General features: G+C 38.0%; 2 protein-coding genes across 4 annotated transcripts; both read left to right on the forward strand.

The window, feature by feature from the left end:
• Positions 1-378: 378 nt before the first annotated feature.
• LOC135771350 (uncharacterized) lies at positions 379-8,429 on the forward strand. Of its 3 annotated transcripts, XM_065281552.2 has the most exons (9): positions 379-717; positions 808-956; positions 1,040-1,250; positions 2,798-2,951; positions 3,046-3,100; positions 3,684-3,764; positions 4,226-4,306; positions 6,469-6,546; positions 7,053-8,429. In XM_065281552.2, the coding sequence occupies exons 1-8, from the start codon at positions 669-671 to the stop codon at positions 6,502-6,504; spliced, it is 816 nt and encodes a 271-aa protein (XP_065137624.1). In that variant the 5' UTR covers positions 379-668; the 3' UTR covers positions 6,505-6,546; positions 7,053-8,429. The 3 variants fall into 3 exon arrangements, with proteins under 3 accessions (XP_065137624.1, XP_065137623.1, XP_065137625.1); XM_065281551.2 differs by lacking the exon at positions 6,469-6,546 and having other exon boundaries at positions 383-717; XM_065281553.2 differs by lacking the exon at positions 6,469-6,546 and having other exon boundaries at positions 389-609.
• Positions 8,430-8,600: 171 nt separating this feature from the next.
• On the forward strand, positions 8,601-26,858 carry scn2b (sodium channel, voltage-gated, type II, beta). The gene is made up of 5 exons (XM_065281554.1): positions 8,601-8,828; positions 20,046-20,212; positions 20,391-20,601; positions 21,207-21,402; positions 25,630-26,858. Exons 1-5 carry the CDS (start codon positions 8,747-8,749, stop codon positions 25,637-25,639), a joined length of 666 nt encoding a protein of 221 aa, XP_065137626.1. The 5' UTR covers positions 8,601-8,746; the 3' UTR covers positions 25,640-26,858.
• The last annotated feature ends 687 nt before the right edge of the window (positions 26,859-27,545 follow it).

A 27,545-nucleotide genomic window follows, 5' to 3' on the forward strand; every position in this document is an offset into this window, starting at 1 on the left:
ATCATATAATTATAATTTCAACTTATCACAAGCCAAAATTTAAAAAAGTAGGTGGAATTGACTTGCAAAAGAAGTTGTTTTAACTTACCAAAACTCTGAATTGCTGACTGTTAAAATTTTGTTACATTTTATTTATTTATTTATTATCTGTACTGTACCGCTTTCTGAGATAATATAGTTCCAAGAGTAGCATAGTTTTTGTTACTTTATTAAGTGCTTCATCAGTCGAACTAGCAAAACCAACATTTATCTATTTACTTATTTATATATTTGTCAACAGTGCAAAACAGACATTCAGAAGACTTCATTGCTTGTGCATTTATAATGTTAATATAGTCTTTAATCTTTCAGCAGAATTATGTTTGTGTTCATTTGTGCTCTTGGTGTTAGCGTGAGACTATAGGGTTAAATGGAAGACATGTCTGCTTCAGTACAGATCATGTGTTCATGCCACAGAGGATGTGGTAGCTGTGTTTCAGACATTGATAACTAGCCAACAATGAGAAGTGGGTCAAAAAGCACATCATAATGCTCTGTTGATGGAAAATGGGGGTGCATGTTTAATTTGATCCATTCTTCGCAAGAAAACTATTCTTCTGGACCTTGAAGGTTGTTTTATTTTTGTTATTTATATTTATGTAACCTGTTACAAATTTGTGCGGGACCTTATGTGCCAAGTGATGTTGTATCTTGTTATCGCATTTTTTATTTTCCCAGGTAAGCCTATATTCATTAATAATTCATTAAGTATGAAGCATAGAAACTCACTTTACATGAAATGTGCACTCTTTTTTTGTTGTTGGACAGCATATGAAACTCATGGTATTGTGTCATGTGTGATGACAAGTCCGGTCCAAAGAGTTTATGTTGGAGAAGATGTCTATTTGTTCTGCAATTTCACCCAGTGTCCTAGACCTCGCAACCTAATGGTTCTTAATGTGGAGTGGGGATTTCAGGTAGACACTTAATTCAGTACTACACAATACAGGTTCAACACAAACACAACACTAATATTCTTTGTCCTCATTTTACAAAACAGAATAGTTCATCTGACTTCACAACAATCATCTACAACATTGGAAATCACACTTCAGCAAGAACTGGTGTGCTGTTTCGGGGAAATGTAGAGCTGGGCAGTTTTGATATTCTCCTCCATTCTGTGAAACGTGAGAACAATGGAACTTACCAGTGCAAATATCGACAAGATGGCATTTTCTACAAAAATATAACAAAGCTTACTGTCCACTCAGGTAATAGAGCTGTTTCGTTACATTTATTACTTTATTTGATATTTTTTAAAGGGTACCTCGGCTATGAAGACTATATTTGCCTTCTACCACTACAACAAATATAAAATCCACACTGTAAAATAAAATGAAGTTGACTATATTATACAACCCTGTATCATGAAATTATGTACCTATAGTTACGTAAATTTGTGAGTCTTTAGCGTGACACTGACACGCTTTTCCACCTTTTTTCATGAACATGTCACGCATTTCTGTTTACGTGTCACTATCAGGTATTTGTTACTCAACTGTTTTACATTTTTAAACCATTGATGCTTCGGTTTAGGGTTAGATTTGGTGTTTGTCACTTTAAATATTGGTTTATATCTTTTTTTCATGGTTATTTTTTATATTTTATGAGTTGGGTTTGGTTAAGGATGTAATTTTATGTAAATCTAACCCTAAACCGAAGCGACAATGGTAAGAAAATAGGACAAAACAGTTGAGTAACAAATATGTGACAGTGAATCGTAAACAGAAATGCGTGACATGTTCACGCAAAAAGGCAGAAAACCATGTCAGTGTCACGCTTAGGACTCACAAATTTACATGACTATAGGTACATAATTTCATGATACTGGGTTAATATTACAACATATAACAACTCATCTTTAATGATGTTTTAAGATAAATACAGTAATAGTAGTTATAACAATATATGTTCTGTAAAATCACTTTTATGGCAAGGAAAAGGTTATTAGTCCGTAATTAAAATGGCATAATTCCACAAAATGGAGTAACTTCATTGGTTTTAAATTTGTCTTTTGGTGCAAAACCCTCTAAGAACATGCAAGCTTTTTGAGAAAAATATCTCTACTTCTGCGTCTCCAGTCACATTACTGTTCTTTCTGTATGAAAGTAAAAGGAAAAATATTGTGTAAATATTCGAACATATTCAGTAAACCTCCTTTAACCGGGTAAAACCTTTGCAGCTACACAATTGACATCTGACATACTTGCGCCGTCGTTCATCCAATTCTTCTTCCGTGTACTTAAAGGACTAATTATATATAAATAAACTCTTCTCTTTTATGCAAGTCTGTTCAACTCATATTGTAAGTTTGCATACTGTGCTTTTTAACTCGTTTTGGTAACGTGATAAAAGTGTCTGCTAAATGAATAAAAGTTTATTGTAATGTAAATGTAACTGGCATGAAAAAGTAAATGATTACATATCATAATAAAACTCTCTTTCAAAAAGTAGGCTACAGCTTTGCACCAAAAGACTTTTTATTAGTACCTCAATGGTACATATTAATACATATTTGTACCTAATGGAACATAATTAGGAATTTTTTTAGGTGTACCACCGTAGCTAGGGAACATGTTTTGGCCATTGTTTTCTAGTAATAGTTCATTCAATGGTAAAACAACTTGTTTCACTCATGTTAGACCAATGTACATGATACAAAGAGTTATTTTCATCAGTGTATGCTAATCTGAAGTGGTCTAAGTTTAATTTTAGGTGTTCAAAAATGAATCTGATGTCTACTTTTTGTACTACTCAGCTACACAGACCAGAAGAAACAGTCCCGGTGCGAACAATATACAGGTAGAGATAAATTCATCTTGGTGGTTGGCCCTGATCTCTGTGGCTGCAATTGTGCTTCTCATTGTTGCAGTATTTTTGGGGAGGCTTCTCCGGCGAAATGATGTCTCAATGTGCGTATGTCACTGTAAACACTTGCACGCAGGGTGCAGATATATCAGGTGGTTGGAGATATTTCTACATGGTTTTATCTTTTGTATTTTCTAGGCAAGAAATAGAAGAAGTTGAAACCAGAAGTGACACTGCTGACATTAGATGCAAGGTAACATACTATCATTGAAACTTCCATATTCTCTGCTCTTATTTCTTTCATGTTTCTACTTGCTTACACATTAATTTAAAGTCTGTCAATAAATGTTTCTTACAGGCATTAGGCATTTTGCATCTAAAAACCTTTCCTGGGTTGTATGGGTTTTAGGAATAAGTGTAGACCAGGTGGTTCATCGGTTACCCATTCATGTTTTTATTTATTTCTAATGCTTGTTTGTGAAAAAAAATAAACATTTACAGGCAATACGTTAACTGAAAGCTTAATCCAAAAACTCTACACTGAACAATATTTTGTGATGGCAAAACTTAAGCAATAATGTTTTAATAATATTTGCAGGAAGTGAATATTAAATAATGCAAGATCAAAATGATTTAATCATAATATTTATGTAAATAGTTGCTGGCCCCTTTTAAATAATTTTTAATGCATACATTTTCTGTCCTACTTTATTTTAAAACAAATTAGTTCGGACAGTTTATTTTCAGACATGACAAATATTTTATTTGTAGGCCACATTTTCGGGCATGTGCTTATAAGATGGATGTTGCTTAATCAAGTTTGTTTCATAACACAGGTCACAAACAATTCTGTATCTGTAGGACACACAGAAAGTCAACCCATAACTAACAATGCAGACAACATCTATGTCACCATGGTATGTAAGACTTACAGCAAAAAAAGTAAATTATGTCAAATTTGTGAATACATGATCGTCATACCACTTCAGTTGTGCCTTCCTTCGTTCAGCTTAACTTAAAAGAAGATTTCTAGAAAAAAAATACCATATAGCTGTTGGTTTATGCAATGCAAAGAAAGAGGTCCCAAAACGCTGATGCTTCATAAAGCACATAAAGTCTTCTTAAAAATAATCCATACGATTCCAGTGCATTAAAAACATAAAAAAATTAAATAAATATTTGCAAAATCTTTCTTGAATTATATTGCCTTCACAATCAATTTGTATAGGCCTATCTCCACACAAATCAAGTATGTTGGCATGTCAATGATTAATTTTATTTTATTTTATTTTGTGTGTGTGTGTGTGTGTGTGTGTGTGTGTGCGTGCGTGCGTGCGTGCGTGCGTGCATGCGTGTGTGTGTGTGTTTATAAACCCAGGTCACAAACAATTCTGCACCTGTGGAAAACATGACCAGCAAACCCAACTCTTCCAATGCAGAAAACATCTATGTTACCATGGTATGCAAAATATTCATCATGTTGGCTTGAAATCATGATGATTTAATGCTAAAACATTGTAGCTTTATATTAAATTGTGCTAGCCATGCTAAAACATGCTAGATTCATGTTAAATTATGTTAAATCATTTTAACCTCATGTTAAAATATGCTGGTTTCATGCTGAATCATGCTGGCCTCATGATAGCTGCATGGAACTGTAGCTAGCTTCATGCTAAAACATGCTAGCTTTATGTAAACCATAGTAGCCATGCTAAAACATGCTAGCCTTATGCTAAATTGTGTTAACATCATGTTACTTGTTAAATCATGCTGGCTTCATGATAGCTTCATTCTAAATCATGCTAGCTTAATGCTAAAACATGTTAGCTTTATTTAAAATTATGGTAACCCTGCTAATCATGCTAGTCTTGTGCTAAATTGTAGCTGTGTCCCAATTCAAGGGCTGCAACCTTATAATGAGACCTTAAAAGGTGAGCACTCTGTCTTTCAAGGTGGAAGCCTCAGAAGTTCGCGAAGAGAACTGAAATGAGACGGTCTTACCTTCGGAGGACCCATAATTGGCGTCACCTGCTGCACGCGCCCACCGCGCCTGTCAGCAGGACACAGCGGACGTTTCTGACTTATTAAAATAAATATGAAATCAGAAAAATATTAATTTATTTTAGAAAATATGACACGTTGATGTAGATTAAGCTATTCAACAATATATCAAATTAATCAACCTTAGGACCGGCTGCGTGGCTTGTCTGTTGCGTGTCTTTTGCATGTCAGCTGCGTGGCGTTTTCTATGCCCTTGCCTACCAGAACCATTTCTGACACAGAGCTGCTGCTGTTAGCCTATGTATGTTTCCTATTGATAAACTGACCTGACGCTTCCAAGACGCTTGCTTGTGGGGTGAAAAATAGGCGTCGGTCCTATTTCTAGGATGCGCGCGTTTTCGGCGCGGCTCGAGCCACGCCTGAGACGTGCGTGTCATGCAGGCGGTGTGCACGGTCAAACCTGCTAACATGGAAGCCTAAATAAAAATGGACACCCCACGCAGCTGAGACGCTCACGCCACACATCTGGTGTGAATCGGCTCTTAGAAATATACGCAACATAAAAAGAATAATATTAACACAAAACATAACTTATAATACAAACAGTAACAAGAAAAAATGTTTTCTGATAAATACACTTTTATTTAATAAAGGTTTTAATTGTTTATTTTAGAATATCCAGCCATTATATTCAGCCGTTGCAGACGCGCAATGACTCTTGGGATAACCTCGGCTGTTAAGGATCCATTCGTTAAAACCGCGGAGAAATGAGGACGCATTTTGAGGCTTCATTCTAAGCATCCTTTGAATTGGGAGGGCCTTACTAGCCTCAAGTCGCGCTGCTGTGATGCAGTCGGTCTTTAAAATACGTCCTTAAAAGGTTGCAGCCTTTGAATTTGGACACAGCCTGTGTTAGTGTCATGTTAAATCATGTTAGCTTCATGCTAAAACATGCTAGCTTTATGCTAGGTTCATACTAAATCATGATAGCTTTGTTCTAAATCATGGTAGCTTTTTGCTAAATTATGTTACCTACAGTAAAAACATACTTAAACATACTAACAACCAGTAAGACTGCTAAACTTCACTTCTTAAAGCCCATGTTGCAGGTTAACTACCACTGTCGATTAATGGGTACATAAATCACTCAAGATATGTATATCATTTTAATGTTCATCATGTGTATGCGCTTTTCCACAGAAAGTGTCAATCACACGATAATTTTATACGCAGAAGCAGAGAGAATTGTTGAAAACCTCTGTAAGATAGTACCTACCTTTTCGTATCATATTCCCTTTGATGCCCAACAACATAAAATACAATGGATAACAGTTTAAATGTTTATCAGCAACAAGCAAATTGCACAAATTCGTTAAAAAATTAACCCTGCAACACGGCCTTTAAAACTGTCCATGTTAAAACTGTAAAAGGTCCAGTGTGGATTTTTAGCGGAATCTAGTGGTGAGATTGCGAATTGCAACCAAATGCTTAGTCCACAGCTCATCCCTCAATTTCGAAAAATGCATAGAGAAGCTACGGTAGCTGCCACAGGACAAACATGTCTTTTTCTAAGAAAATGTATCAATGAAATTTGCTCTGTAGAGACGTTTGTCTGTTTAGGGCTACTGTAGAAACATGGCGGTGACTTCCATTTAAGGCTACCTGCGGTGTATGTAGATAAATACGGCTCAATCTAAGGTAATAAAACAATCAATTTCATTATCTAAGGTCTTATACACCACAGATAATATAGTTATGTATATTATATTGCATTTCTGTTAAGAGATCCCTCTAGAAGTCCCACATGGTACCTTTATAATACTTCAAATGGTTTTAAACACAAAGGCGGTGGTCTGTCAAGCTAACATAAAGTTTGCCCACAAACTTTACAATCCAGTTAAATTTGTGATTATATGACTTCATGAGTCATCTACCTTTTCCATCTTGAAAACTAATATTTAAAATACGGTTCTGTGGGATTTAAGACATTACGGGCATGTCTTTAAAGGGATAAAAATGAAAAGGACAAAAATAGTGCCCATTAAATGACTCATACATCAAATGCTTTCTTAGCAGAGTATTTTATTATAGATATGAGATTATAAGAACTACATCACACATGTATAAATTGGATTACACGTATTGAGTAAAAAGGATTTGTTCACAAGATGTTAAATGGCTTGTGTATGTGTGTCTGGAAGCAGCATGGTTTTCAGGTTACAACAGATGCTCCAGGCCAGGATGGAGGAGACGTCTGATTGAAAGCCACCAGATGATCGGCCTGAATCTACCTTGTGCAACCAAGATTTTACAATTTAAGATACCTGCACAGACTCAGTACAGATGAGATGCATACGCTGTAACAGAAAAAAAATTGCTTGCAACTTAACCTCCCATCATGCTGTTTTGCATTAAGTTAAAATATTTTTATGCATTAGAATTGTATTAATCTGTCACAGTATCATTCAAATGAGCATGAATGATGAAGAAATAAAGTAAGACTCATGATAACTTGCTGTTATCTTATATTTTATCAATGTATTTGCTGCATGGCAGCAGTTTTATATTCAGACCCATGTGGTTAAAGCGATACGTTCAGACAAATATCAAAATAACCCCATGATTTAATCACCCTCACGCCATCTGATATACATGTCCATCATTTTTCATTTTAGTTTGTAAAGTTTTAAATAATATTTTTCTTACAAAAATTCATTGATTACCTGCAGAAGACCTTTATTAACCCCTTTAGAGCCATGTGGATTACTTCTGTGAAGCATGAATGCACTTTTTTGGGTTGATCCTTGTTTTCTAGCATTTTAAAGCATGGAAGAGCAAGGACATTTACTAAAATAACTCCAAATGTGTTTGTCTGAAAGATGATGGACACATCTATTTCAGATTGCTTGATGGTGAGTAAATCATGTGGTAATTTTGCTTTTTGGTTGGAGTATCCCTTTAAGGCAGTCGTTAAATAAACCACCTAATGAGTTTCCCACATTATCTTGTATAACTCTGTGGTATGTTTTTGCCCACATAATAAATTGTTTGAAAAACAAATCACCATTTCATTTGTTCGTTGATTTGTTACTGTAAATAGCCATGCAAAAAGCATATTAATAAAACATCCTACTGCTTTTTGGTAATATCTACAACTCTTTTTATTTACAACTATTATATTTACAACTCTGTTTAAAAAGGCTGTCAAGGAAATGTAAGAAAGTAAAGAAGTGGTTTATGGTTTTGGTATATGTATTACAATTTTGAGAATTCAGGACCACTTGGTCTTGGGAGATTGAATTTTTAAACCACACTTCTTTTACTGCTTAAGTTACATATAAGCAATGAGGGGTTGGATGCTGTACATTAGTTGTGTATGTAAAACCTACGATAGTTCAGCATCATTTTTTACCATTTGAACACAAACACCTACCACCACCTGTATCTTCCTCTTAGCTCTTTTCTCCCCTCTGCACTTTGATGTACATCAGTGCTGAAGATGAGGAGAGGTGGTCCTCCTGCAAAAGCCCGCATGTTTTAGTTTATCAGCGACGGCCGCGCGAATTTTCGTAGACCAATTTCTGCTTCTCCTAAATGAAAGATGAAATTCAGTGTTGATGCGCGTTGATGTTTACATCTAAACAACTCATACGCGTTGCTTTTAATTGTGTTAATGCTATAATATCGTACTGTCAACCCCCGCCATTCCTCGAATAAGCCAAAGCGTCAAACCACAACCATAATATCAACCAGTTCATCTTCTACAGACACTGCCAGCACATACCGTAGCACAAAATAAAAACACATATCGCTCTTTTTGTATGATTTTTACGCTGAAATAGATCTCGGGCGCAACTGGTTTGTCATACTGTCGACACGTACACCATTACAGACCAAAATGCCCGTTTTATTGCAGTCTGGGAAAACGCAGTGGGTGTCAGCTTTGAAGTTATCCTCTGTAGCAATGGTGATATTTCTGGGTGAGTACAAAATGCTTCTGCTATGGACAAAAATAAATATCATCCTTATAATAATAAATCATTTTCGCTGCGTTTGTGCGCGAGAGGAGGAGGGGTGTGTTTGTTTGTGTATTGACGTGTTCTTAACGACAAACCTGTGGACTTCGCGAACATCAACATCGTGAATAGGTGTAGATTAATTAAAGAATATTTTGCCAAATAGATTTTGTAATCTCGGCTTATTAATGCGTAGACATTACGCGTATTTACGCAAAAATCTACTAAATCCGTGTCATCAGCCTTCGTGTCGTTTTGTGATCTCGTCGTGGCACAGGATAACATGGGTACATTGATATAAACGAATATTGTTAAATAATGTAAGTGTATGCAAAGAATAATCCTGCTAAGCATCTTCTAGTCATCGTGCGCGCGTCCTGCCGCGTACATCAGCGTCATTATTTTGTATTCCAGGCACTTTTGTAATGTTCGTATTGTTAAAGCAAAAACACATCAGCGTCATTATGAAACGCCATTTAAAGGGGTCATGACATGCTTTATATTTTGCTGTCTAATGGGCCACCTAGGTCCTGGTTTTATCCATACCAAAGAAATATGTATAATAAAGATTATTTCTCTTTGTCAGGTTGTCTTTCTATAATATATAATACAAAGAAAGAAAATTCAGGCTATATACTGTAATGCTTCACTTTGAATAAAAGTATAGAAATTCATTACACAAGTGTAAGAAAATTGAATAGAATAAATTGAAATAAACTAGTAAATATTTGTCCCTAATAAGGCCATGTGTATATATGTTTTCACGTATAGTGGCAAGAATTTTCTGAATATTTTTTCTAAATAAATTTGTCAAAAAAACAAAAAAAAGTGATGTGATCATCTAAGTCAAGGGTATTGACAAACATTATGTGTCTAAAAATAATTACACAATTAATCTGATATCTCATGTCTTTATTGAACACACACTTTAACATTCAAAATGGCAGTGGAAAAAGTAAGTGAACCCTTAGAATTAATAACTGGTTGATGTTGACCAAAGCAGCATTAACCTCAACCAGGCTCTTCCTGTAGCTGTGGATCAGGCTTGCACATCGTTGAGGAGGAATTTTTATCCTTTCTTCCTGGCAGAACTGCTTTAGCTCTGTTATTTTCTTTGAACGTCTCATTTGTATGGCCCTATTCAAGTCAATCCATAGCATCTCTATTGGGTTGAGGTCTGGGTTCTGACTTGGCCATTCCAAAAGGCGGATTTTGTTTTTCTGAAGCCATTCTGTTGTGGACTTGCTCTGATGTTTTGGGTGGTTGTCCTGTTTCATCACCTACCTTCTACACAGTTTCAGCTGACGCACAGACATTCTCACATTATCCTGAAGAATTGTCTGATATACTTGGGAATTCATCTTCTCCTCAATGATTGCAAGCTGGCCAGGCCCTGATGCAGGAAACAGTCCCAAATCATGATGTTTCCTCCACCATACTTTAAGGTTGGGATGATCTTTTTATGATGATATGCCATGCCCTTTATATCCCAGATCTAACGCGGTGTGTTTTTTCCAAATAGTTCAATCTTAGTTTCATCAGTCCACAATTTTTTTGCCAGTAATGCTGTGGAGTGTCAATGTGCTCTTTGCAAACTTCAGACGTGCAGCAATGTTCTTTTTAGTAAGCAGTGACTTCCTTCGTGGTGTTCTGCCATGGATACCCTGGTTGTTCAGTGTTTTACGTATTGTAGACTCATGAACAGAGATATTAGCAAGTTCCAGTAATTCCTTCAAGTCATTCGGTCTTGTTTCTTTGCCTCATTGATGAGTCTTGGTGTCATTTTGACTGGGCGCCCACTTCTTGGTAGAGTAGCAACAGTCCCAAAGCGTCTCCATTTGTAGATTGTTTGCCTAGACTGGTGAATTTCTAAAGTCTTTGAAAAAAATTTTATCAGTCAAAGTAGCTGTAGTTCACACCTCCCAACTTATTATCTTAACCAGACAGGTGTACTAAAACCTGACTCCAATAAGCTTTTTTGAAATCATTAACTCGAGGGTTCACATACTTTTTCCACAAGCACTGTGATGTTTATTGGTTGTTTTCAATAAAGAAATAAAATATCTTAATTTTTTGTGTAATTATTTTTAGACACATTGGGCCCTATTTTAACGATCTAAGCGCATTGTCTAAAGCGCACAGCGCAACGTCTAAATGGGCGTGTCCGAATGCACATTTGCTAATTTAACGACGGGAAAAATGGTTTGTGCGCCGAGCGCATGGTCGAAAAGGGTAGGTCCTATTATAGTGGGAGTATTTTGGGCGTAATGTGCAGTAAACCAATGAGAGACTCAGCTCTCATCCCCTTTAAAAGCAAGTTGCGCTGGCGCTATGTCTAATCCCTATTTAGATGACGGACTTTGTAAACTGAAAAACTAAGCGGAGGAAGAAGATCCCCAGTTTAAGATTAATGTTAAATAATTGTGTTGTTTTTCACTTGTATTGAAATTGTTTTTATTAAAACCTTTAAAACCCGTTTTCTTTTAGTCATGGAAGTAAAAAGCAGGCAATTGCTTTAAATGTATGACTATCCAATATCATCAAAAAATAATTTACAAGTAGGCTATGTAAGATAAGGTTTGTACTCTAAAAATACTTTATTTGTAACAAACAGGAGATAAAGAATTTACAAACGGCTCTCCCTCCCCTCACGTTTCAGCACTCTGGACAGCATTTTTTTAGCAAAGAGTTTTTTTAAGCATTACTTAAAAATGTTTCTCATCTTACCATATCCGCAGGTACAGAGTCATCCATAAATCCGTGAGGAGCATTAAAAAAAAACATTTAAAAACAGATGCATTTGTTTAAAGCAAAACATTTATTTACTTACCAGGCTGCAGGTGAAGCAGCTCTTTGTGCCTTCTAACGTCTCATAATTAGTCCTCATTTATGTCCAAGAGACTCAATAATAATCTTTTACATTCAATCCTTTAATCTTTCACAATTAAAAGCGTTTTTGTGCTGCTGCGCATTCATGTAATTTGTGATAAGCAAACCCGCGTTGTCCCCCGTTTATAGGCGCATTTTACTAATGCGCTCTTTAAATAACATAAAACACATTGCGCCATTGACTTTAGACTTTAGACCAGGTTTTTGTTGGTCAATGGCGTAGTCTATTTTAGTTTCCTCAAAATAGCAACGCGCCAACAATGCGCCTGAACACACCTCGTTTTCAGACCAGAACGGCCATGGGCGCAAAAGGGGGCGCAAATGCATTTGCTATTTAAACAACGCGGCGCTAAACGTGAAAATTACAATTGCGCAGGGTGGAAACTAGCAAATGACACTTGCGTCGCGCATTGCGCTGCATTGCGCCGGGTGTAAGATAGAGCCCATTATGTTTGTCAATACCCATGAATTAGATGAAGAGATCAGACCACGTTTTATGACAAATTTATTCAGAAAACCATGAAAATTCCAAAAAGTTCACATACTTTTTCCTGACACTGTATTTACAAGCGGTCACATTTACATCTCACTTTTAAAGCTACTTTTTTACAAACTTAAAAAAGGCAGATTATAATATGTTTTTAAGGCTCCCCCAAAAATGAGATCTGGTTTTGAAAGAGACATAATGTACAAAAAATACTAGCTATTTTTGTCTGTATCTGCAAAAAATGCTGTGCATTTAGGGTATTATGGACGGAAATCTAAACAAAAAGTAAACATGTTATGTAAATTGTGATAAATGACACAAATTGGCCTCCATGACCTCCGTGGCTTTTTAAGAAGGATTGCTTGATGTTATACAAATAGCTGTGCTCTTGTGCTTAATTTTTCTGGTATAATCCACAAACATTAAAAAAATCTCACTGTTGTATATGTTAACTGTAAGTTTAGCACAAAAAAGTGGTGCTATTCAAAACAAAATTGTACTTTTCTGGTCTGAATGCAATGCAGTGTGTCTATACAGCCACTAGAGGGCGTAAAAAGAAGCATTATACTGCAGTAGCATTACAGTAGACGTGAGAGATCACATGCAGTTATCCAGCAAGTCCTACAAATCAAGGAAATGTAATAAGATAAGATTAATATTAATATTTATGATTTTAATGGGCCCATTATGAAAGTATATTAGATATTGTATAATTAACCATTAAATGTCTGCATAAAAACAATTTGCCGTTAGGAAATCCACAGAAATGTACTGTAGTTCAAGGCACTGTTCCCTTTAACCATTTGTTAAACAGATCAACATCTTATAATTTCAGACAGACAGACACATACATACATACATACATACATACATACATACATACATACATATATTAATTTCAGAAAAATTTTATAAGTTTTTGCACGTCCCGTCAGTTTATTTGGACTTCCAATCTGCACTTCATGACATTAAGTAAATGATGTATATTAGGTATATGTGCAATCTCCCAAATCCAAATATATCAAAATATAAGCCAGCTAGGTTTCAAAGCATACAGCAGACAATAATGAGCATGTTTCATTTTGCCTTACACTGTTGAAAAACCCTTTCTTCAACACTATCCTGAATTTCCTTGTTTTGTGTTTACCTGAAATAACTGATGAGGTTACAATTTAAATACACATGTCATAAACATGTTATAAATACAATTTAAATCTACCATGTACAGCAATAGCCCATCTGAGTCTGTCACGTGTATATATGCACTACACAATGTATCTTTTTCACAACTATCCTTTTACTGTAACCTTCAGAGCAGCAAAAAAGAGGACAGAGACGATGCAGGGAGGGTGTAGGTTTGTCAGCGATTGTTGTGAAAGAGAGAGAGAGCTACACTGCAGTATTTTATGCCTACAACACTGAACCTGAGTATTGGTATTTGGACATAGACATCAGTTTAGTAGCCTACAGAACTTGTCTTACTCCTCATATAAACCCAAAGATTATGTTAAGCAGTTTGCAGATGGTCGAGATTCAATAATATGACAAAAGTAATATGCGCAGTTTGACGTTTCAGCCCATGTAGCAATGCAGTTATGAAAAGTGCATGTGATATGAGAAAGGTTGTAAGTTTGTCTGCTGTGTCGCAGCAGCACAGAGTGCATGAACTAAATATACGTACATAAGGGTAAATGGTGGGTGGGGCCGGTATTGACGTAGTGACGGTATTGAGTAACACACCCGGCTGAGTGCTGACTCTGCATGTGTGTGTGTTTCTGCTGAACGTGCATGTGTCTCTTTGTGTGTGTGTGTGTGTGTGTGTGTGTGTGTGTGTGTGTGTGTGTATTTCAGTCCACACTGAGAGACCGGGTAGGGCCTGATATAGAGGTGATTCATATGTGCATTAAATGTAATACATCATGCATCTGTACTATAGCACTAAAACTAGCATGCAATACAAATAATAGGAAATAATAATAATGTAACACTCATACTCCAGATTTAAAAACTGAAAATAGTACACACAAAAATATTTCTATAGCTCAGTTGGTAGGCATTGTGTTTGCAGGATGATTCCCAGGAAATACTGATAAATAATATATAGCTTGAATGCACCATACCTTCAGATAAAAGCATCTGCTTAATGCAGAAATGTAAAATCAATACAGTACATGTGTGTGGATGTTGCTCTGTACTTCTTGGTACTGAACAGCTGTAGTCCTTGCTCTCTATCCATGAGGACACCTGATTTTTCTAGAGGGAGGGTGTCAGACTAAACTGCAGCACTCTGAGGGGCGGTGGGTGGGGAGGGAGGGGTGAGATGAAGTTGCCGCTTCTGCTGCAGAGAGAAACCTGCCGATAAACCATCACTGCAGCAGTGGGAACTTGTCCAGAAACAAAAAAACTCCAGACTGCAGAGGAATGAAATGGTGCAGAGTCACTGAACGTACACCTTTCCATTAAATGAACAGACACGGACACACACACACGTCATAGACATGCACTGAAATGTGTACTTTGGGTCATGCTTACATTTGTGCAGATCCTAAAGGTCGGCATGAAATTAAAACTTGGTTTTCAACTGTGTTAATACACGTTCCTGGTTTTATTGTGTATGATTGCATACGTTATAGATTGTCTCAAGGGAATTCGTATTTCAGAATATTCGGAATAAGTAATTCATATAGATGTATTCAACCTCATTGGTAGGTTTTTTTGGTGGGGGGGGGGGTGCAAGATGGTGCCAGGGGTCCCAATTTATGACATTTTTGAAAAATACATTAAAGCAACACTTGTGTAGTTTTTTGACCTTTAAATAATGTCTCTAAAATTATTTCAGTGATAGAACAACTTTTAACTGGACAAATTGTACTGTTGCTGCAACCTGAGCAGCCTCCTAGCTGCTACAAGCACACTTTGAAAGTGGCGGTGGAGGGTAGGAAACACAGCCCCGCCCCTCCCCATGCCTGCAGAAGAGTGTCTGATACCAGGCACTGTTGCGCTTTTCAACCACATGGGGGAGCTGTAAGTCATTTTTACATGGAAACTACATAGTGTTGCTTTAAAGGTCACTTATTGCACAGCACTCTAAAATGCTTGATTTTGATTGGCGAGTCATGACATTCCAAGGTATGTTACTCCAAGATAACAACCACATGAAACTAATAACACACAGCTGAAAACTAGTTTCAACCAGTTAAAAATACACAAAATGTAATATAAATATGTCTTTTAACTCTTTCCCCGCCAGCGTTTTAAAAAAAGTTGCCAGCCAGCGCCAGCGTTTTTCATGATTTTCACAAAAGTTTAATGCCTTCCAGAAAATGTTCTTCTTTAAATATATAAACAAACAATATATCAGATGAAAGAACAGACCCTCTGCTTTAAAAAAAAAAAAAAAAACCGTTTCATCCTACCTTCATTAGTTCTCTTGTAATCACCTCTCAAACATGGGTAGGTTTCTTCAAAAACACCCAATTTTGAGCAAAAAGAGATAATTCCATTTTTGCGAAGGACTTTTGATAGAGATCAGATGCAGAGCGATCTTTAAAACATACACGGAGTTCTTTCTCTTTCACGTGAGGCGCTACTTCCGGGTTGTATAAGTTGCGGAAGTGTGCCACCTGGTGGATAATAGCGGTATTGCGGAAAGACGGAAAATCTCGTCATTGGCAGGGAAACGTTTTCTCTTAATTGACGAGATATCTCGTCAATGGCGGCGAAAGAGTTAATAACACATATGATTTTTATATTTACAAATTATTAAACCAATTTAGTGTGTAAATGGGTTCCCTATCCATCGAGAATGATCTCTCGACATTGCGTCAGTAGCTTCAATCACGATTCCCCTGAAGCTTTATTGCACAATGTCAGTGCAGTTAGAACTCGCGCTGGCCAATGACGCTCAAGACGGCGAAGGAGACGTGGCCTTCTTACTATAATAGAAGCCATCCTGAGCGAATATCTTCAGTATTTTCTCCTTCACGAGCTAAGATTTCCCTACGCCTACACACCTGTTGAATAAACGCATCTAAGATGGACTTCTCTCTTAGCGATCCAGGATGTTGTGGATATTCTCGCAGTGCAGAGGTCCTATCGACCCGCCAGATTCGCACGAGCTGTGTATTATATGTCTAGGCCTTCTCCATGCAGAGACGTGGTGCGTCAGATGTCCACTTTTCACGAAGAGCGGTGGGCACGATTACGGAATGTTTTTCAGAAGCGGTGAAAAGCTCTAAAGCCATGAGCCACTTCCTGCCTAGCCCCCCTGCATCTTATGCACCATCGGGACCGCCGCTGCCTAGGCATTGCTCAGAGTCTGCGCCACTCTGGCCGGCAGCACAACCCCCCGCGGTGATGACCCCGGCAGAGAGACCTGAACCGGTTGTGTGTAATAAGAACCCCTGACATGAAGCCTCCAGGAAACAGTGTAAGAAACCTGGCCCTAGGGGACCGCAGAGCGTTCTTCTCCTGGTGGTTTCAGGATGCTCGCCATAGGGAAGCTCCCGTCCTCATATAAGCATGCACAGCGCACACCCCCTGCTTTCGAATGCCCCCACAACGCACAGGCTGTGAATAGAGCAGGAGTAGAAGGGGTTAATCAATCACGGTGCCAGCCACCATCCAGTCATCCTCTCTCGTGCCCGTAACTCATGTACTACACAGAGAGGAGAGGTCGCCCTTAGTCTCGTTGGGTCTCTCGGCCTCAGGCTGCGATCTGACGCGTATCTTGCTTCATGCACAGCACAGTTTTATACAATCCCCATATCGTCAGCTACTGACGCAATGTCGAGAGATCGTTCTCGATAGGGAAAGTTACGGTTACTATCATAACCTTGGTTCCCTGAGAAACGAGAACGAGACATTGTGTTATATTTGCTCAGGACGGCTTCTTTTATAGTAAGAAGGTCCTGTCTCCTTCACCATCTTGAGCGTCATTGGCCAGCTCGACTTCTAACTGCACTGGCAATGTGCAATGAAGGCCGTTTCACATGGTACGCGGCAACCGCGAGTATTTAGTTCTTTTTCAATAGGAGACGTGCGGAAAGCGGCAAAACGGGGGCGGTTACAGAGGGGAAGCGGAGTTGGTCCACACGCCTTGCTCTTGCACCCAAAATCCTATTCCTTCTCCGGACATGGTACTACATGACAGGCGCCATTGAAGATAAACATATTTGCACTAAATGCTGCACAAAATGCTTCCAATACAAGAGAAAAGCTGAAGCCGCGCGGCGATTTTGCCGCTTACCGCGTACCGTGTGAAACGGCCATAAGGCTTCAGGGGAATTGTGATTGGAGGATCAGCTACCAACGCAATGTCTCGTTTCTCAGGGAACGAGGTTACGATAGTAACCAAGATGTTTTTCTTGTGGATATCTGCATTCATTAAAAATTAGCATATTTTAAAGGGGTGGTTCAATGGTATTTCAAGCATTCTGACTTATTAACACAGTTATAGAGTTGTTTCCTCATGCTAAACGTAGGCAAAGTGTCAAAAAAATATTTCTGTGCCGAATGCCCTTCGCCAGGGTTCATAAAAAGTTTCGGAAAGTTTATTTCGATTACAGGTCCAGCTGACATTTCAGGGGTTTTCTATACGTATCACTTCTTTATATGGGCACTTCCCCCGGAAAACCCCGCCCACCCGTCAATCAGCAGGAGACGCTAGAACTTGCAAACATCATATCACACGACACAGCTTTCTTTAATTTCAAAACTCAACAATGGCACGAAAGAAGAAGTGTTTTTGGATGTAAGGAGAAGAAATCCAGCCTTATGAAAACAATGGATATAGTTTAGTATCCGTGGTAGCAACAGTTTTGCTTGTGTGTTCGATGCGCTGGATTTTCCCAACCGGGTCATGAGTTGCATGCGGTAAGTAAGACTTCTGTCTTATGTTGGAAATAGGCGCATGCATATTATTTAACATATTATTATAAACAAACTATATCAATTGTTCTCGTAATGCTGAGTTCTTTGGGAAGCTGAACAAGCTTAAATATCCCTCACAAACAACATCACACTTTTTTGTGACATTTATTTAGTGTAAGCTCTTGGCTGGTGTGTGCATGCGCTGTTCCGGTTGAAGTGCCCATATAAAGACTTCCACTGTACTTCCAGCACCCGTTACGCAACCCGTTACGCAACAGACTCAACAGAAACTTGTACAAACCCTGACAAAGTGAATTCGGCACAAAAATACTTTGTCATACGTACAAATGGTTCTTTGAACTAGGGCTGTGCAGTTTTTCAATCTCAAATTTTTCAATATTTAACTCTTTACCCACCGGCGTTTTTTTTTTTTTTTAAGTTGCCAGCCAGCACCAGCATTTTTTATGATTTTCACAAAAGTTTAAATGCCTTACAGAAAATTTTTATAAACATACAATATATCAAATGAAAGAACAGACCCTCTGCTTTAAAAAAAAGTTTCATCCTACCCTTATTATTTCTGTTTTATCACCTTTCAAATATGGGTTGGTTTCTTCAAAAACAGCAAAACGTTTTAGCAAAAAGCTGAGATAATTGCATTTTTGTGAAGGACTTTTGATAGAGATCAGATTCAGAGCGATCCTCAAAACATACACAGACATACAGCTGTTTGCCCTAGTTTGAAACCTCTGAAAAATATAGCTACCAACCAACGGCACTACATTGTGTTTAAAAATCTTCTGGAAAAATCTTCTGCTCTTAATTCCTTCTTCTATCAGTGAAGTGGTCACTTGGTTTTCAAAGTGTTTTCTAAGCATTGTATTAGAAACATGCAGATGACTTTGGTGTACCATCTCCTGTTGATCATTATAGTTTGAGGGATGTAAATTAACTGAAGTTTTTCCATCCATAACCTCTGCCAGTAGACTATATTTGGCAAGATCAAGATTATGAAGACCAAAAATGGGTGAATTGTTAGAAATGATTTCATTATTTACTCTGAAGCAACTGTTTGCGTGGATTTTCCTGTTTTTTTTAGGGCTGCCAACTTGGCATGATAACCCATGTTCTTGTGGTGTTTTCTGAGAAGTGTGCTTTGTAGACTGCTTAACCAAAGAAAACTCATCACATTTCATATAACCTTCCAATAAATGAGGATTATGTGAACTATAAAATCCTGGTAATGAAAATCCTGGCTTACTGTATGTCCTCTGATGATCCTTCAGCGAAGATGTCTGACTCCTGGTTTACATTTCCTGAACATTTTGCTGTTTGCTGATGCCATCTGTCACTATTTAATATGTTGTGTTTAATTTCATGGAACTTTCATTGGGGGTGGGGGACGGATGTCAAATATGTACTCTGGGGACACCAAAGATTTATTTGACATCTTAAAAAAGTCTTGTGAAATATCTCCTTTAAATCCAATCAAGGTTACAGAAAATAATAATAGTTTTTAAAAGTACGATGAATAAGTATGAACTTGACTTTAAGCTTAGTAAAAATACCTCATCAATAAGTGTGCACCAATGTTGTTTCAGGTATGAGTTGGACGGCCATCGTCAACCACAAAATGCAATTTTATATAGCAGTAAATGTGATTAGTGGAAACAAAGAGGCACCTTTTACTAAAATGTTGAAGTTTTGCAACATTCAAAACAAATGTATTCATTTAAATAGATAACACATTATTGCCCAATGCTTTATGCAAACAATTTTAATAAAAAATGTATCCTATTCATGGGCTTTAGGACTTTTCAAGCATTTTAAAGCACACAGCCAATGTACTTTTTCTTAGAAATATCATATGCAAATTACAATAAAATGGCTCACCATTCAGATGACTTGAATAAGCTTTTCTACATATCTCGCAGCGTTCCCAGCCAATTCCATGGACGTGTTGGTGCCACAACAGATCAATGCGCTCAATGGCACTAAGATCAAAATTCCCTGTACGTTCACATCATGCTACAAACTGGACCCCAGCAAGTTTGCCATGAACTGGACCTATCAAGAGACAATCAATAGCACAGAGGAGATGGTGAGTAAAAAATGTAATACGGTAAAATGTATTTACATGCCCTCATGATTAGTCTATATATAAATATAAAGTTAACACAGGAAATAAAACTGTGCTTTTATTGAGTCTTTTAAATATTACTAGCAGTTTATCTTTCTTTACTAAACCCTGCTTTCATCCAAACTTAATTCTTTCCAAGTTTATGACTTACAAGAACAAGATAACACCCATGAAGTCCAATCGATTTGGAGACCGGGTCCTGTTTACTGGAAACCTGGACAAGAACGACCTGTCCATCACTATCTCAGATGTGCAGCTGACCGATGAGGGCATTTACCACTGTTATGTGCGCAACCCTCCAGACCGCATTCTGGGTCATGGCACCATCCAGTTCCTCGTCTTTACAGAATGTAAGGCTTGAGCATGGGCTGAGAAACCGTAAAACAAACGTTGTCTGCCCTTCAACTCGGGTTACTTCAGAGCAGTTAAGAATGAATGTGTTTTTTTTTAGTGTAGATGTTAAGTCCAGATTTTAAATTAATGTTTAGTAACAAAAACATAATAGATGTTAAAGTCCCCCTTTGGTGAAAATCAAGTTTTTATCGTTGTTTATATGTCTATGTGGTGTTTCAAATATGCTTTAAGAAAAACCATGTGCAAAATAATCATTCAACACTATTGCAACATACTTTCTCCATGACATTTTTGTTTTCCAAAGACTCAAAACCACTATTTGAAGTTAATCGACTAATTCGCATATTCATAGATATGCGTATATTTAATGAGTTAAGGGGTGTAGAGTTGCATTCGATCTGTTTTAAGGCATGAATAAATTATTATTACAGGAAAAACCTTCACATATTGATTCTCAAACATAAGTTTTAAGGGATAAAATGATCGACTACAGGGGACTTTAAGGCCTGGCCAAATTAAAATCTCTATTATTGCTATATATTATTTTGCACTACATTAATCCTCATGCCAGTCTAGTGAATCTTTCTCGTGTTATGTGCAGTGCCTCCTCCAAGGGACTCTACCATCGCTGTTGCCATTGGAGCATCTGTGGGAGGGATTCTTGCTTTGCTGATTCTGTCTATGGTGGTGGTGAAGTGCATTCGCAGACATAAGAACCAGGAATTGATCTCAGATGAGCAGAAGATAGAAGAAGAGGGCAAAGTAGATGGAGAAGGAGGAACAGAAGAAGCCACAAAGTAAGAACACCTGTCCTTTTTAAAGATTAAAGATTTATTTGTCACATACACAGTTATATAGATTTACAGCTAGCAATACAATATCAGTCTGGCCTACTCTGTTTACTGAGCAAGTAAGAAACTTTTTTTATTTCTTCTCTGTAAACAAGCTGTAAACAAAATCATATGTTTTAAATTTAAATACTTCATGTTTACTGATGCGATTACTCCGTCGCGTCATGTTGTTTGAAAGAACCAGAAAGGAATGCCTGGAGAGGCGTGCAATGAACTTGCTGTGCAGAGACAGATGCGAATAAACAAAATTTTAGATGTCCCATTTGCAATCGCGTCATTTACAAGAAGAGCACAAAGCTTGTCAAATGTTTTGTGGGTTTGCATGGCCTACGTCATACTGTTTAAAAGAAGCACAAAGGAATGCCTGCGGCTGAGTTCACAATGAATAGTGAGGCTTGCAGTGAGGAGACGGACACATGTAAATAAGGCTTTAGCACTCGGAATCAGAGACACGCATTCACAGCGGTTAATGCAGAAACTGTATGAGGCATTGACTGTCCCTTGGCTGCATGGTGTGTGCTATGCATATGGATCGTATCAGCTCTTTTACTTGTGGATGGCACTGGGGTGGGGCGATCTTAGCTCATTTCAGGTAATGAAGAAGCAAGAGAAAGACTGTACCTCTCTTTCTTCTCAAACAGTTTGTCCAACCCTGCTCCTGGAGGGCTACCATCCTGCAGACTTAAGTTCCAACCCAGCTCCAACACACCTGTCTGTAATTATAAAGCAACCCTGAACACATTGATTAGCTGCTTAAGCTGTGTTTGATTGGGGTTGGAGCTAATATCTGCATGACGGTAGGCCTCCAGGGACAGGGTTGGGCCCTCCTGGTTTACAGAAAGTAAGAATATTTCTTTTCGATTTTACTTAATCATTTAAAAGTATACATTCCGTTATCCAGTAGCATTATGTAGATATTTTAATTGTCTGACAAGTATTTGCAAAGTTACAGTTAATTTTGCAACGCATTTCTGAAAGGGCTTGGGACTGACACTGAGACAAAGAGAGCAGAATGCGCATCTTGTTTGCAATTTTGCAAAAGTACAACAGTTTGTTTTTAGTGGGAGTGGACACAAAAAACTAGACACTTTAACGTTTTGAATGATGTATAAATCATAGCTGTATGTTCAAAATTATTTTGAGTCTCTATTGCACTGATACGAACAAAAAGCGTGTCGTTGCCAATAACGTCGACCCCTTGGTTTAAGCTACAAAGTAGACAAAAAAGTCAAAATTAAATTAGCTGCAAAACTGAATTGCAAAAAAATCCATTGCCATTTTTGCTTCTAAGATAAGAGCTAATTAATATAAAATATTAAATCAAACCCTAGCCTTAACCCTATAGTAAGTGCATGTTATTATTTCATATTTGTCAGTTCTTAATTATATAATTACATTAACACATGTACACTGCAAATATAGCCACAAAGTTTTTGCATTAAAATATAAAAAAATACTATTTATATAGTTTGTTCACATGTGTACTTACTGTCACACTCCATGCCCATTCTCCTGCTTGTTTTCCCTGGTTTCACCAGTTATCTCCCTCCGGACTGCATTACTCACCATCTTCCACACTCCCTCAACTGTTTCAAGTCATCATCCTCACCTGCCAGCCATTATTCTCATCATCTCCACACCATATAAGCACTCCCTGTTTTTTATTCTATGTTGTATTTAAAATGTGTTTCCTTGCCAGTCTGCCTGTTCCCTTTTTTTTTCTAATTAAAGTTGATCATATTCATTATTCTCCACGTCTCCAGTTATTTCCTTTGTCACAAAGAAGAACAGACCTAAAAGGATATAATGTAATCATCTTCCAAGACGTAATCCCTATAAAGGATTACATTCAGGAGTTTCTTAAGCTATGCCTGCTGGTGCCATGGAACAAGCCCACTCTGAAGACTATCTTTTGGAGTGGACTGGATGACCACCTATACAACCAGGTACCAGTGAGCGTTACCACACATTCCCTAGCAAAATACCTGGACATTGTGAGAGTTTTATGGCTCACCCCTCACAGTGTCCAAGGCTAATGACAGCGCTGACTCCATTACACACTCCATTCCAGGGCTCCTGGCACCAACAGACGTCTGTATGGAAGCCATACCGACCGTGGAACTCCTCATTCCAGCTCTATTCCTCTCGGCGGTCACCTCAGTAAACTCATATTTACAGTACATGGCAGAGTCCGCTCCTGAATTTGCTCATCTCCCTGAGCACAGCCAAGAGCCCGCTGTTCTTCCCAAACGTAGCCACGAGCCCGCTCTCCTTCCTGAGTTTTGGGAGCTTCCTATAATGGGTAAGCTGGATGGTCTGGTCCAACCCTGTTTTCTGCCATCTCCTTTGCTCCTGGATTCTCAACTCATTCTGCCTAGGTCTGAATCTCCTCTGCCCACACTGGTTTCTCCCAGCTCCCTGGCTCTGTCCCTAATTCCGTCCCACTATTGCTCCTTCTATGCTAACTCTGTTCTGCTTTTTGGCTCACTCCCCGCCTCAGGATTCATTGCCTTTGCTGGTACCTCGGCTTCGCCTTGTGTCTCTTTGTCACCAGCTTGTTCCTCTAGTGTGGACTCCCTGGCTGCCCCTCATTCCTCCGGGCCTATGACTCCTCCTCGCCCTGTTAGTCCTTCAGTTCCACCTTGGCTATGTGCTCCCTCGGCTCCACTGTGGCAGAGTCCTGCAACGGGTCGAGCTTTTTAGCTGTGATACTTGAGCTGTGAGCCGGTTGGTTGTTGTGATACTTGTCCCGCCCCTTCTCTACTGTGATTGGACGGCCGTGTGAGAACTGACATTGACGAGCGGAGCTTTTCTCCCAAAGTTGAATCTCTTGACGCTCAACACCGTGCGCGGAAAAACCGCTGAACGCCGGCTTATTTGAAAAACGGTGAGTTTCCACTGGAATCAATTGAAAACATGCGCCGGCCACGGGCATAAAAGCTGTGGTGTGCACGCCCTAATTACCATTACACGCGCAACATATGACATTTGACCCATCACATTACCACCGCGACAGTGCGCGACTGGAGAAATGTTCAACTTCTGCCGCGAGCAACGGCACTGACGCGGCGCCAACGGATCCACAATTCAGTTCGGCAACGCATGACATCACCCATTAAAAGTGAATTGGAAGCGTTAACGCTGACACCCCGTGTGAATGTGCCGTTAGACTTTTCGGCTCTGCCTGGTTCTCCACCTCAGCCTGTTCTGCCTCCATCGATTGGCTCCCAGGCTCCACCAGGAAGTTACCCCAGTTCTCCGCCTTCCTCCCTCTGTCAGCTCCACCTTGGTGGTTCCCTCTGCCTGCCTCACCTGTGTCGAGGATGACCTCCTCCCAGGATGTAGCCATGAAGTAATGGCTCTTAGGAGGGGCGTTACTGTCACATTACCTGCCTATTCTCCTGCCTGTATCTCCCTCTGGACTGTATCCTCGATGCTACCTTACCTGTTTTATGTTTGTCACCATCGGCCAGCCATAATTCTCATCATCTTCACACCAAATAAGCTCTCTCTGATTTCCCCGTTGTTGTTCATTCTACGTTGTATTTAAAATGTGTTTCCTTGCCAGTCTGCATGTTCCCTTTTGTTTAAAAATTAAAGTTAATTGTATTCTTTATTCTCTGAGTCTCCAGTCATCTCCTTCTTCAAAAACACCTAACACTTACATTTACGTTTTCAACAATGTTTGAAATTTGAAGTTTTAACTACTGTAGCGCTACTCCCCTGTTTATAGGATCACTTGTAAATGGCATTATGTCTGGGTAATTCTTGGTTTACACTTTTGCTGCCATAGAACCCATTCGTTTGTTTGATTCATATGCCGCTGCACACACAGATTATTACATTATTGGATCATGAAAGTACTGCGAAAGACTATAGGTCAGACTGTAGGTCACTCTTGTATGCAGAAGTAGTACTTGAATGTACTGTAGCGTGCAACTCTGTTGTTGCTTCTATCAAGCCACTCTGTGGGCTTACATTATAATTGGACGGTTAGAAAACTTTAATTGAAAATGTCATCTATGAACGTAACTTGGGAGTCCTGTCGGATCGATTCTTATCAACAGAATTACACATTGTGCCTTTAAAATTGAATAAGTTGCAGGTACTGCCAAACGTTTTGTTTCCTGTGTCACATTCTCAGATATTTTCTGTCTTTCTTTTACTTTACAGAAATGCATAATTCTCCTGCCTGAAGATGATATGTTAAACATGTCCGACTCTTCGTCCTGTACCTGTCTCATGTAACATTCCTAAAGGCTTGGTTTTTTGTGTTGCCATCAAATGTGTCATATAACCGTGGAACTATCTTTGCCACAATGTCAGGGTGTCCAGTCACTTATGACGTATTACAGTAGGCTGAAAATTGCCTTTTCCACACAATATGCCAGGTTAAGGTGGTAACACAGCATTTTTTTTCTCCTACTAACTACTGCCAGTGGATTAGCCATCCAGTATTTCTGCTGAGAATTTTTTAAATGTAGTTTTAAGCACACATATTTCTCTTTAAATCTGCCAAAGTATTTTTACCCTTATAGTGTTCTGACAGAAAATCACTGCCCTCAACTTTCTCTCAAGTGGGTGTGAACACCTAATGTTTTTATGTACGTGTACGATTGTTTGAATGCATGTGTGCCTTCTCATTGTGCTAGCTTTGCTGTCATGTCTGAATGTTAATGCTGTTTTTAAAATCTAATGGGAGAAACAGAGCAAGATTTAGCAGTATTATCATCGGAGCATTGCAGTCTTCCACATTTATGATTAACTAATTTTAAAATAAGCTACAGTACAGCATGTCGTAACTTCACCTTGAAGCAGATACAATCATTGCATGCCGATTCCCTTACATGTGATGCATATAAACTGTGCAAAATGATCCATCATTCTACATAATACATTGTCATTATTATGTGGCAAACGAAACTTTCAGGTGATACAGTACTTGTATTTATAGATAAAGCCAAAAAAAACAAAGATACATTTATTTGCTTATATGCTTATGATTGTGTTTTATATGTTTGTTGCAGTGTGTATTTTGAAATGTGTGAATTTCTTTTATGTGAGTATCTTGAATGTTTTTTTGTACCTGCACTTCATATTTAATCTGATAATTATATTTCACAGATAATCTTATAATTTAAGTGAACGTGTCAAATATTCTATATACTGTATTGTGGCCCAAAAAATTATGTGGATATTTAAGCCTCATTTAAAATGAAGACATTTAATGTATGAGTTAGATATAAAATGTAAAGGTTTGTAAATGTTTTTTAAATAATGCTAGTCCTTTTCACAAAAAGGAACTTCTCTTAGGATTTATTTTGATTTATTGCATTTGCTGGTGTCAAGGTCCAAATGTTCAGTTGATACCACACAATATTAAAAATGAATTGAGGTTCTTCTTTCCTGTTTCCGCTCATTTACTGTATGGGCATGTGACCTTGAATTTCTTATTGTAATATATGTTTTGTTTTAAAGTGCATGCTTCATGTTTTGTTACCTAATGCATTGCGCTCATACATTTTTAAGTGTGGCTTTTAAAGTGTTCTCACTTTAACATATAACACATTCATATCAACATAAGTTTTTGTTTTACTTTAACTTAACAAATTATGTTTATTAAGTTTAATACTTTCAACTTGTTTATACAATATGCCAACTTTACAATAGTCAGAAACTTAAAAAATTAGGTTCAATTGACTTGCATTATAAACAATTTGATTAAAGTTGCACACAGCATTTTCTTACAGTGCAGATGTTTCGAGAAAAAACTGATTATAAGTGCAAATTGATAAATATTAAGAAAACACAAATTAGTTTAAAAGTAAAGAAAACACACATAGATTAATTTAGCGGTATAAACTAACAGTTGTAATATTATATAGAAGCTAACTCTGTTATTTTGGATTGTAACGCATACAAAAATTGTGAACTTGGTTTTGATTTGTTAGAAGTTGCAGTTTAGATGTCTTTCATAAATAATTTTCCACTCCATCTGCTATCCAACAATTTGTTCGAAGAACAACATCTACAGTGTTACAGTATAATTCAGTAAAAGCATTTTTTCTTAACAGTGTTTTCTAAATTTG

This window comes from Paramisgurnus dabryanus, chromosome 8 (assembly GCF_030506205.2).
Source record: "Paramisgurnus dabryanus chromosome 8, PD_genome_1.1, whole genome shotgun sequence".
Taxonomy (NCBI): Eukaryota; Metazoa; Chordata; class Actinopteri; order Cypriniformes; family Cobitidae; genus Paramisgurnus; species Paramisgurnus dabryanus.

What these genes read in the sequence shown, in the direction of transcription:
- LOC135771350 (XM_065281551.2), top strand. Translation starts at nt 669, where the DNA reads ATGTGCCAAGTGATGTTGTATCTTGTTATCGCATTTTTTATTTTCCCA. An exon ending in CTGCTGACATTAGATGCAAG is followed by an intron (nt 3,101 to 3,683) that starts GTAACATACTAT and finishes TTCATAACACAG; the next exon opens with GTCACAAACAATTCTGTATC. An exon ending in AAAACATCTATGTTACCATG is followed by an intron (nt 4,307 to 7,052) that starts GTATGCAAAATA and finishes GTCTGGAAGCAG; the next exon opens with CATGGTTTTCAGGTTACAAC.
- scn2b (XM_065281554.1), top strand. Translation starts at nt 8,747, where the DNA reads ATGCCCGTTTTATTGCAGTCTGGGAAAACGCAGTGGGTGTCAGCTTTG. An exon ending in AGCAATGGTGATATTTCTGG is followed by an intron (nt 8,829 to 20,045) that starts GTGAGTACAAAA and finishes CATATCTCGCAG; the next exon opens with CGTTCCCAGCCAATTCCATG. An exon ending in GTTCCTCGTCTTTACAGAAT is followed by an intron (nt 20,602 to 21,206) that starts GTAAGGCTTGAG and finishes TGTTATGTGCAG; the next exon opens with TGCCTCCTCCAAGGGACTCT.